The sequence below is a fragment of the Syngnathoides biaculeatus genome, chromosome 2 (assembly GCF_019802595.1).
Source record: "Syngnathoides biaculeatus isolate LvHL_M chromosome 2, ASM1980259v1, whole genome shotgun sequence".
Lineage (NCBI taxonomy): Eukaryota > Metazoa > Chordata > Actinopteri > Syngnathiformes > Syngnathidae > Syngnathoides > Syngnathoides biaculeatus.
In genome coordinates, this window is record NC_084641.1 from 12,605,165 (window position 1) to 12,617,357 (window position 12,193).

Genomic DNA, 12,193 nt, shown 5'->3' on the forward strand with positions numbered 1-12,193 from the left:
TAACAATGAAACAGTTAATCTCTTGCCACATATATATTATCTTACATCGATGCTGTCAAGCAAAAGTATCTCTGACGTCTTATTAAATTCAAAGAAACCGAATCAAATGTTGATCCCGTGCTGAATTTCAGCTTTGAGATACATATGTTAGCGTGTATGAACACATATTGTCTGGAACTTCAGTGTTAAGTGCTGGCTGCAGGCTAAGTGTTGGAGTATCAATGTCCGCCGAGACTGAAAGTGCGCTCAACCTCAAGTGCTGACATATCTCACACACCGCAGAGGCATATAAGATTTGATGCTTGCACAAACTGGTTATAAACAGAATTATCAACATTGCATTCCATGGCACTGACACTTGAGATTTCACTTTCACTTTGAAATGCATGGTGACTTGGATGTTAAACTACGAATATAACAAATATTTTGCACTTTTATCACTTATCTTTACTCGGGAATTTCAGATACAAAGTTGTTTCATGTTTTACATCACATACACAGGATGTAAGTCAGCACCATTGCTAAAAGCAGTTAAGGATCGGTTCAATGGAAAATAATTTTTTGGCAGGATGGAGTGTATTTTTTTTTATTATTATTTTATTTATTTATTATTGTATTATTTTTTTTCCCCAACACTTAAATCCCTTACAGCCTGGAAGCAACACATTTGCATTTACACTTATATACTAGATTTCATTGTATCATACAACCAGGCATATTTAAAAATACATTCAACCCTTATCAACTGTTTAAGGTTTTTGTAAAATAATAGCGATTTTGCAACACAAGACATTTTACTACACTAGTCCTACAAGCTAATATTTAGCCAATTTGTGATTTCATCCTGCAGATGACATTATGCAAATAATAATTTTGAGGTCGAGCCTGCTTCCTGGAAAGCAGGTGCAGGGCTCTTTGGCATCTGTGTGGCCTTAACAGCAACTAATTGAATTGTGCACTCAGATCACTGGGTGTATTGTAAAAAAAAACCAAACAAAAAAAACCCCTACGTTACCATCCAACACTACAAACAATACTAACATATTTTAAAAAGTTCAATTTGTGAGATTTTTATTCTGTATTTAATCAACACTTTGCACACTGTGTTAAATACTATTCAAGAGATTTCTCCTGCTAATCTTTTGTAAAGAAGAATATAGATTAAACAGACTGTACAGCATGGTTAAAAAAAAAAAAAAACTAATTGGGCATATTGTAAAAAACTGCACATGCAAATATCCAAACAAAACTAAAATATTCTTAAAAGTTCATTTTAAAAGATTTGTATTTAATAATTAACCAACACTTTACACACTGTATTATTCACTGTGTTAATACGATGAAAGAGACTTCCCCTGCTAATTATTTGTAAAGAAGAATATAGATAAAACAGACTGCATTGCATGGTTAGAAAATAAGACATCAACTGCAGCAGCACCCAAGGACAACAGCTCATCTGGTTAAATGAAGATAAACGCCTCTGGACCATTAGCAAAAAAGATCTTTAACAAGCCTTGTTTAAGAGTGTCTAAAGGCAAATTAATTCAGAGCTGCTCTGCCGGCAGACACTACATTTTCAAGTAAAGCATTTATATTTATGATTGAATTGTTTTCAAAAGGAAGTCCCAAGAGGAGAGTTTTTGAGTAGAAACACTGGTACAGTGCAATTGATTTCACTCTCTTTATGGTATTTCCCATTGGCGGTTACTCTCACACAAGCTTGGAGGCAGTTTCTAATCTTCAACACTGTACCCACTAATAGAGCCAATAATCAGTGAGTTGAGACAGCAGAGAAAACACAGTTAACAGGTAAATTTGTAATGATAATGGAGCAGATATACAGTATAGCAGTAAATTTAACATCAAGGATAAAGCATCCTGAATAAAATATTACTTCAGTTCATTTCCTGGAATACAGCAAATTCAACCGAGAAAGAACTGGGGAAAATGGCAAAACAACCACGTCATAAGGTATAGATATGTACATGCGCGCGCGCACACACACACACACACACACACACACACACACACACACACACACACACACACACACACACACACACACACACACACACACACGCACACACAAATAGAATTATTCAACGTTACATGCTGTTCAGCTGGCCTGACCGACTCTTACCACTGGTCAACACAAGTAATGACAGCATCTTATTTAATTGTAAACACTTAATAGTAACTCCACTAGCAATTCAAGTAGCTTTGATCTACCCTTTTTAATGTTAATTTGCATTGAGTTTGTGTAAATGTCACCGATTGCTGAATTTCACATTGAGAGTATATCTGGTCTGTCTGCATAAGTTGCAGGCGCACTGACTGACATCCAATTCATATTATATTCATATTATATTGTAATTCACACTTAGAAGGCCTCATTTTAGGATATCATGTATTTTAGTTTTGTTTTTATGCTGCTGTGACCCATATTTGTCACTTGCACTATGTAATGTAATGCAAAAATAAATTTGTGCAAGAGATATTTTTCCCCGAGTTTTGGGTCACTAAGAAACTTTCTTACGTCTCCTCTACAAATAAGTGGTTTCCAAACTACAAGAAATAATAGCAGTCAAGAGAAACCAAAAGCACCATATGTTTTGGCTTAAAGGCACATTTCCGTGTTGAGAAGTGCAGTATAATTGCTAAGCGTTGCACACTTTGACAGCATGGTGAAGCAAACCCTTAAAGCCGCAAACGGTGAATAAGAAGTAGCTCACCAACATAAACGTGATTCTGATCTTCTACACCTGTCCTACACCTGAAAACAATTTACCAATTTCCTCCCTGGCCAACAAGACTTCCTCCGACGCAGGGGAAATTTAAGATCTATGCTGTAACTACGAGGCTGAGTTTATGATTTGTTTAATGGGTATTTTGATGTGAAATATACTTTTTATACACTACTGCTCTCCAACAAGGTACTCACAGTAAATGAGGTCAACACAGTTTAATTCAACGAGTGATTTGGGAATGAAAAATGACAAAGAAAAACATTTTTCCATCCACCTGTAATGTGGATGGACCTTATTGCCACTACGTATTTTATTAGCAGGATTCCATTCAGGGACGATTTCCTTAAACAAAAAGAATGTCACAAGCAGAAGAGTCAAAATTGGATATTAACTGAACAGTGTGTCATTCATTTTATGTGGAATAATAACAAATGCAATTTTGTTTTTCATTTTAAAAACATTTCTGCTAATCTAAACAATCGAATATGACACTGAAAACTTGAAATGGCACAAAGTGAGCGACTAATCTTTAAATCAACTTGATCTCAGGGAGGCACTTATACTTTTTCCCCCTCATTTGAGTTGAAGCAGATGTGTCCACATATGTCTCCCTGTGCTATCCAGATGCTAGCCATGTGCTTAACAAGCTGTGGACATAAAACATTGTCTAAGATTCTTTTCCAAGACAGTTTTTAGAGCCCAGAGATCATAAAGTAAATTATGAGCCATGTTATAAAAAAGTGAGCAATATTTAATGCATGCACATCACTTTTTAGAACATAGCCACTTCATCTAAACACTTAAAATTCCAAAAAGATTACCAACACCATCTATAAAAATCAAGGCAAAGACAAACGATAATATGGCTTAACATTATGGCCCCCTAATGAGATGAACCATACTTTTGTTGAGCAGCTTTCATTCTGATGATAAACTGTATAATAAGGCTGTCGATGTATGGCAGTTATGAGCGAGGGCAGCACAGGAGGTTTTAGTGCATAGAAGCCCAGAGAAACCTCTTTGCCCCTCTCCTAATCAATCTTGAGAGTTCATCTGAGCACCTTTACAGGGCTCCTTTGCAATTTCAAAGTTATTGCCTATTCAGCAATCATCAAAAACATTATAACAGTAAGTCATTTCCACATTACAGGAAAACTCTTTTCGTATTGTCACTTTGTTTTCTCATACCTGTAAGGCTTTTTTCCTTTATTGGGGGAAAAAAGAAAAAAAAAAATCACAGGAAAGAAAGTCGCTGAAAGTGGCTTTCTTTATCAGATTAAATTAAAGCTTTAAAAAACGGGCATAAAATTACTATGTTATGAGGTGTGGGTCCACCCCTGCAATGCTTGCACTACAGTAAGTATCAAAACCTATTTTTTGGGAATATTTGTAATAATAATGGGAAACTAGCATGATTCACTGTTCGTTGTTGGTAATATGTGAATAATGCCAAGATGATCATGATAGTTATGATGATGCCGATTATAAAGGGGTGACTACCTCGGCTGCAGTCAGTTCCTGGGAGAGCTCCTGGATTTTCTGCTGCTGATGGACCAGGAGCTCCTGGAGGGAAGTCAGCGTCTGCTGTAGCTGTCCAACTGATAAAAACAGAACAAAAATATACAACGTAGTAAATTGGAAAGAAAGACTCTGTTGGATGTATTTCTTTTTTTTTTTTTGCTGGTCCCCTACACACACGCACAAAATGTTCCTACTGTGTCACATATCAAAGCTGTCCACCAAGAATTATAATTAAAGGCAACTGTCAGTCGCAATTTGGTAAGAGTAACAGGGTGCCGGGTGGGAAGGGTTCTTCACATAGGATGAAGATATTAATCTTTAGTGTCTGAACTTAAATTAAATAACAGTCTCTAACCTTCCATTATCCACCCAGACACTGGCTTCTAATGCATCTTAAATCCTCAAACGATCAACAAAGAAAAAAACAAGGCTCTCATTTAGGAGGAGGCTGCCAGACAAAATGTCCCTCCTAATCCGAATAAATATTGTTCTTTTTTCCATTGACTTTGAAGATTGAATTAGTTCAAGTGTTGGTGTTGGATGCGGGTGTATGATTTCAAATAACAGCAGGCACAGTTTGTTGCCCCCTGCTTCCAGTCATGCATGTATTACCAAACAATGCATTAAGTTTCCCTGAGCTGATTATATTATAGAAAACCAATAAACATTCATATAAATCGTGGCCGTGTAAAGTGTTAAATCAAGCCGAATAGAATTAACAACGGTTATTGTGGCAGTCCACTGCTGAGGTTGTCAGGCCAATGCTTAAGTGCCAGATCTGCAGCCGGCTGGACGGGATTCAGATAACCACCTAAATGCAGGCTTGGAGAAAACATTGAGCCACTCTGTGAAGTACAAAACTGAAACAGATAAAATATTTGATCTTTCAAAGGGTCGGGTTAGTATTAATATGGGTAAAGTTCTATGATGTTTGATCTTTCCACGCTAGTGGAATCCAATAAAACAAAAGTTTGAACAAGATGGCTGGTCCCAAAATGTTTCTGACTTTGAACGAGACCAAACACTGAGGGTAGTTATAAAAGTAAATGCGACAGCCCTCTTTAAAAAGTTACTGAGATATTGTGTGCTTCATTCAATTCAAGGGTTGCCTGATTGGTTTCTAACAACACCTTACTGCAGAATGACTTCTCCATATGAGTAGGTCAGTCCGTCAGCCCGTGTTACTGAGACTTCTAAATTACCATTGGCCCAGTTTTTAAAACAACTGCTGCCAAACTGTTCACAGTCCAACCTTTGACTTCTTTGTACCAACAAAAAATGCATAACTTCTTATCCACAGTCATCACAGACATGAGGCCAAAAATAATGAAGTCAATGACTTTGGCAAAGCATGAATCAGAAGGCAGCTGTAGCTTTGACGTTTGTGTTTGCGCACGACAGAAAGATGAGACACGATGTCATGCGAGGCTTGCAGCTGCTGTTTGGAGGGTTCATATTGTCCATTCAGTAAATTATTCAGTAAATACTTCAATATAATGTACACTACATATGTCCAGCCCTGTATATCTTAATGGCCAGCTGGTCACCAATATGGTGCACAAAGACAATGCCCAAACAGACTCACAATTCCATTACAGCCTGGGTTCACTGAAGTTGTTCCAAGATCCATTCATTAATTGTCTATGTGATGTTGCAGGCAAATCATAATGGGAGTCAAGGCCCCTACTATGGCGCTGGTGCTGGCCAGGGAGAAAAATGTAGTCCACCACTCAACTGGAATCATCACCTTGTTGCACTTGGTACAAGAGAAACACATGAACTTTAACAAGATGAGGTCCAAGCAGTTGGCAGCAACGAGATGGCTGATCGCTCTTATTCAGTGCAACAAGAGGTAGAGGCAGACAAAAGGAAGCCAGTGTGAATGGTGTACAGTAATTGCAACCTCCAACCCCAATTGTTTACTACAACAGTCATTAACTACAATAGCCACTTGGCTACCAAAAGTCAGAGCAAATTAGTTCCAACACAGGCTGAGGGAAAGAACAGGTTGTTTTGTTACTCAACTGGAATCTTAAGTACTGACTGCATAAATGGATAAAACACCCTAGACCTAACAGTAGACAAGTTTAAAAACGGATTCCCAAGTTACAGCAATATTTCTAAATGTATGTTCACTGTATGGACAAAAGGCAAGAGGATCAGCTTGAAACACCCATTCATTTTCCAAGCCGTTTATCCTCATAAGGGTCGCGGGAATGGTGTAGCCTACTCTGACTCTTGAGAACGCAACACTGACTAAACAAACTAATGAACAAGAAACCAAGACAGCGCTCGGCGTGTATGTGCGGGATTGTGCATATAATCCGAACAAAAACAAGCATGACAGCAAGTCACACAATTCCCACAATGCAATGTGTGTTTATTTTTCCAATAACTTATTCCATTGTCATTGTCGTTTCTGTGTATGTTATCAGTGGTTCTTGGAATGTACAACTATTTTAAGTGTCACATTTATCCATAAAAATATTTAGGTTTCCCGTAACCTGACCGCCCGTAAATATTCAAAAGCAAATAAAATTGCCGAAGTCGGCACTTTTATTTATTTATGTATTTTTACACGAAGGGGACGTAAGTCTGGACAAGGGAAGTAACCCGTGTTCTGTCTCAAGTATAAACCAATCAGGAAGTGATTTTCTCGCCGTCTGCCTCACGCTATCGGCTATCATGGCGGGCAGAGTGCCGTTTGCTTTCTCGCTTATTTTAAATGGCGAATACATCGTGAGTAATAAGTTGAGAAAGGTGAACCCTTCTTTAACACTCCAAGATGCATTGAAACAAATTGCACTGTGACCGGAGCAAACACAAGGTGGCATCCAATGCGAATGTTCTCATGATTTTGAGACAGTTCGATCCGGATCTTAGGGTATTGATTTTTCATTTGAGGAAAAATGCAACTGCTGAACGGCCAAAAATGGATGCATTTCACTATGATGGGAGCTGCCAAGGAAAAGTCAAGACCTTTCCTTTCTGTTAAAAAAATGGTGATAAAGGAAGTCACCACCTTTTTAGCAAAGTTCTAGAAGAGGTCGACTGAGCCACAGCGCCTCATTTCAAAGTTCAGTATCCAAAGAAGAAGGTACGTATGTTATTCAGGTATGCACATCGGTGATTTTAAATCATTTTTGGGAAGTTGAAAATGTGAAGAAATAAATATTTATATAATTCATTGCTAAAAGATAATCTGCATTAACACACAGAATATATTTATTGGTTGTATACGGGCCAAAATATTTGTAGAATATCACGGAATGACTTTTGCAAAAAAAAAAAAAAAAATTACGACCCACCTACCTATTAATTTTTCCCACTCTTGTTATTGGAAACCAAAATATTTTTATGGGTGGCTTCGTTGCTGATTTATCTTGGACTTTTTTAATTTTTTGTCAATGAAACCATTACTTTAGGTACTGTGTGGAAAAAAATGACCTCTTGGTCACTTCTTTTACAATAGCTATATCAGCTAATATCAGGTCATTAAATGTCTAGCGTTAGTTAGAAGTTAGAATTAAATATAGTAATAATAGAGTTGTACATCTTGACCATAACCAGAGAGATCTGTAGCAGCATGTTGTCACTTTATATATTTTTCTGTAGTATCACAATAAGTGAGCAATAAGGACCAATAGAATGCAAAGCTTTGACATTTGGTTTCTCAGTACTGTGGTCAAAGTAGCAAGACTTTCCAAGTCATTTGGTTGAAATCCAAATGAAGTCAGGTGTCATTGCAGCTCAAGTCCAGGTCAAGTTTGAAGTCTTTGAACATATTGTCATGTTCTATCTAAAGTCATTAAATTAATAATTTATGTGACTCTGTCCACACCTTGGTTGTCTGATTATGTATGAATAAATAGTACCTCTCAGTACCCGGTTCTACCAATGGAAATGCATCAAAGTAGTTATAGTGCCGGGAAGATGAAAAGATGGCATCAGTGGAAAAAGACAGTCTCCAAGCTTTGTCAAAGGGCCTCTCTCATTTACTCCATCCTGGATTTTTAATTATATTGACGAAGAGCAGGGGGGACATCTCTCTCGCACTGTCTCGCTAGGTGTTTGACAGCTACCTTGAGATTCCTCACTTGTCCAACATGGGAGCCGCACCTGTCATTGTGTACTGTGTCTCACCCACAAGGGCCAATGCTGAGACCAGACGCCACACAGTGCCATGCCTCATGCACATCCAACCAAAACGCAAACAAGCAACACAGCAAATTAAAATGAACTCTCTCGCCACCTATGGGGCAGAGCATGGCTGCTGAAAATGACAGTAATGCACTAGATAGACCTGGTGTAGTGATTGGAGAGGGATGGGGGTTGGGGGGATGAGAAAGGGTGGGTGGGGGAGGGCAACGAAAAGTTGTCATTTGCTGACTCCTCATTAATATTCTGAGGTTAAGAGCTTTTCAGCGAAACGTAATTAATTGAGCTCGAGCTTGACAGTAAACAAGCAATTTCAAATTAAAGCGAAATGACAGCAGCATCATTTGTTAAAAATGCGCTGGGCCTCCCAATTTTGGCAACAGATAAATGAGGGAAAATGTTAAGGAGGAAAAAACTGATGAAGATATTAATCTTCACCTGTCTGTGTCACCGTGCCACTCATCGCTCCAATGTTGCTCTCTATCTTCTGCAGATGCTTCTTGTCCTCGCGGCTGTCCATAATGAGGGGAAGGATGTATTTCTGCAATTAAAAGCGTGGCACAATATTAGACTTCGCTCTGCTGGGAAGTGGAAGAAAGATGAGGAGGCAAAAAAGGCCACCAAGACGTGGCAGTGGAGGGTCAAAGACATTGTTGTATTAGACTGGTGCATCATTGTGTAAACTGTGGCTGATTAAGTGCAAGCTTCCATTTCCGAGAGTGATTCAAGTATCAAGTGTTGAAACCATTAGTAGATTAGAAAATAGCATCACAGCTGTTCTTATTTTGAGTTTTAAATTCTTGTAATCTATCAATCTGGTTCTACATTCAACTTGGAGGATTTCAATTGAATATATTCAACTATTTTAGCTTTAGATTCATTCCAATTTCACTTGTGTAAAATTTATTGGTTTTAGTCAGGGTAAATGAGGAAAAAAAAACAGCCTAGTGGATAATGACAATAATAATAATAATGACAATGGGCTAGGCCAAGTAAACACAATTCCTGCCAAGGCAAGAGCAGTTCAAGGAAACTCACGTCAATTAATATGATTAGTATTCAATCAAAAAGGAGGCCCCGTAGCTCAGTGGTTAGAGCACTGGTTTGGTAAACCAGAGGTTGTGGGTTCGTATCCCACTGGGGCCTCCACTCCCTGAGAAGGGTTGCGTCAGGAAGGGCATCCGGCGTAAAAATTGTGCCAAACATATATATGCGTTCATCTGAGATGACACGCTGTGGCGACCCCGAAAGGGACAAGCCGAAAGAAACACACAGTATTCAATCAAAAACAATACTAATGTATACTTCTGATATGTGAAAAAAGTGTTACCTGAAACAGATGGCAAAACTGAACTATTAAAGAATGTGGTGGACTACCTCCCTTCAAAGTCACCTGGGCCCCAATGTTCCGTCCTACTCATTTGACAGCAGGCTATACCAGCACAAGTAATAAACACTTTTTGGAGAAAAAAAAATTGTGTCAACGCATGGTAATTAATAACTGGATCGCTGTGACTGAGGTGTTCACAAGGTGCAGAATAACAAAGTACTGGGCAGAAGCCAGGACATATGGTGAGACTAGCGTTATGCTCTTGTGACATGACAGCAACCTGTGCTATCCCACTGGGGGATCCTAACACTCTGGTGACCGGGGGCTGGTGAACCTTGCATGAAGGAAACTGAACTGCTACACTGTCTATTTTTGCAAAGTAACATCTGTTGAGAAAGAAAATGACTTGGTGATCTGAAAACTGTGTAAATAAAGCTTGAATATAAAGAGTAACACAAAAGTCTGGCTGTGTCATGTACTCTTCAGCACTCAATGAGGAAAGCCTTCGTCCTCCAAAATTAGCATAACAGGGTTCGCATGGCCCTCAGAATGCTACTATGGTAACAACCACTTTTGTATTAATCGGACTGAGGACAAGAGGTCCAAAAGATCATGTTTAAGGGCCTTTAAGAGCACTCCTAACCAGGATGATTATTTTGAGATGGTCAGATTAAAAAAAAAAAGATGGGGTTTGAATCATCTTTGCCACAGTACATTTTAAAAGAGAAAAACAACTCAGGGGAAACCAAGGGGAGTGGAAGTAAAAGAAAAAAAGGGGTTCTAACTGACTATCTGCTTTGAAGAAAAAAGTTACATGCTGCAGGGATGGGGGCTACTTTAAACATTTGCGCTGGCCATCAATTTAAATGTAATACCCTGAGGCACTACCAACAGATCTGTGTGTGTAAAACACATCAAATCAAACAGAAAAAACTTGGTGGATGTTAGAAAACAAGCCTACCGCACCTTGTAAAGATGATGAAAACTGTAGGCTATGCCCACCATCATGATGGCGAAGGTACCATAGCTTCTCCATCTGTAGCCTTTTGGACCTTGATAAAAGGATAAAATACTTCATGTCAATACAAAAATGGCATAATTGAAGCTGAGTATGTGTCTAACATCTTTTGGGGGATTTTAACCTACAAATGTGGCACTGTGATCCACCGGTTCACACATCTCCCTCACAGTTCTTAGAAGCTGGGTTCAAAGCCAACCCCACCTGTGTCCGGTTTGTATATTGTTCCATTGCCTGGGTGGGTTTTCTCCGGATATTCTGGTTTCTTCCCACACCCCCAAAACATGCGTGCTAGGTTATTTGAACACTAACTTGCTCGTAGGTGTGAATGTTGAGTGCAAATGGTTGTCTTCCAAACGTGCTACTGACATAAAATTGTCACCAGATGTTGGGAACAGTACAAGTATTTCATATATACAAAGTAAGTAGAAAAAAATCAAATCAGAAATTAAGTTGTGTCCATCCATCCATCCATCCATCCATCCATCCATCCATTTTCTGTATGGTTTATCTTCACTAGGGTCACCAGCATTCTGAAGCCTATCCCAATCAATGACATGGCAGGTATAATCCCAACCGTTCACACTCACTTTCACACCTAGGGTCAATTTAGAGTCTTCAATAGACCTAGCACACGTTTTTGTGTTGTGCGAGGAAACCGGGATACAGGGAGAAAGGCACGGGAAGAACATGGATACGCCACATAGGTGGGGCTAGGTTTGAGCCCTGGTCCTCAGATCTGTGAGACAGATGCGCTAACCAGTCGCTCACTGTTCCAAGTCAGGAGTGTGTGTAATAATGTGAGATGACACAGGGAAAAAGTATTGAACATGTCAACTTATATTTATTTTATACTTTATAAAAAAGCCTTCGTTTGTAATGACAACTTCAAGACGCCTCCTGTATGGAAAAAAACTAGTCGCATGCGTTGCTCTGGCGTGATTTTGGTCCATTCCTCTACACATGTAGTCTTCAAATGTTGAAGGTTCTGTTGGATTCTTTAATGGCCCTTCGGTTTCAGTTCTTTCCACAGATTTTTGACAGGATTCAAGTCAAGTGATTGTCTGGGTCATTTTTACAGCATTCGGACAGTGATGTGCAGATTTTTTTAAAACCCACTATAAACAAGCCAACAACTGAAACAAGCCGAAATTAACTTGGTTGTCAATGTTTTGCTGAGTGACAGATACCCTGTTCGCGTCAATGAGTATGTGTTTAACATCTTTTGGGGGATTTTAAAACCCAGGTACTGTGAAAGTATGTCATTGTGTTAGCAGTCATAAGCACCAACTGTCTGTCAAACTGGAAATTCCCCAAATACGAAAAGTAATGAACTGAAAATGTCACTTAACAAAAAAACAGGTCTTGTTGATCTTTTTTTTTTATTTAACTAGGTGAGGCTCAAATGAAAGACCACAG

General features: G+C 38.8%; 1 protein-coding gene and 1 non-coding gene across 2 annotated transcripts in view; one reads left to right on the forward strand and one right to left on the reverse strand.

Moving 5' to 3' along the window:
* pex14 (peroxisomal biogenesis factor 14) overlaps window positions 1–12,193 on the reverse strand; it is a 69,421-nt gene that overhangs the window by 12,062 nt on the left and 45,166 nt on the right. The window contains exons 5-7 of the mRNA XM_061834175.1: window positions 10,723–10,808; window positions 8,865–8,967; window positions 4,248–4,345 (exon numbers count right to left, since the gene is read on the reverse strand). Of these exons, the coding sequence (XP_061690159.1) occupies window positions 4,248–4,345; window positions 8,865–8,967; window positions 10,723–10,808 (287 nt within the window). The remainder of the gene's footprint in view (window positions 1–4,247; window positions 4,346–8,864; window positions 8,968–10,722; window positions 10,809–12,193) is intronic.
* trnat-ggu (transfer RNA threonine (anticodon GGU)) lies at window positions 9,500–9,572 on the forward strand. Its single transcript has one exon. It is a non-coding gene; the product is annotated as a tRNA-Thr (tRNA).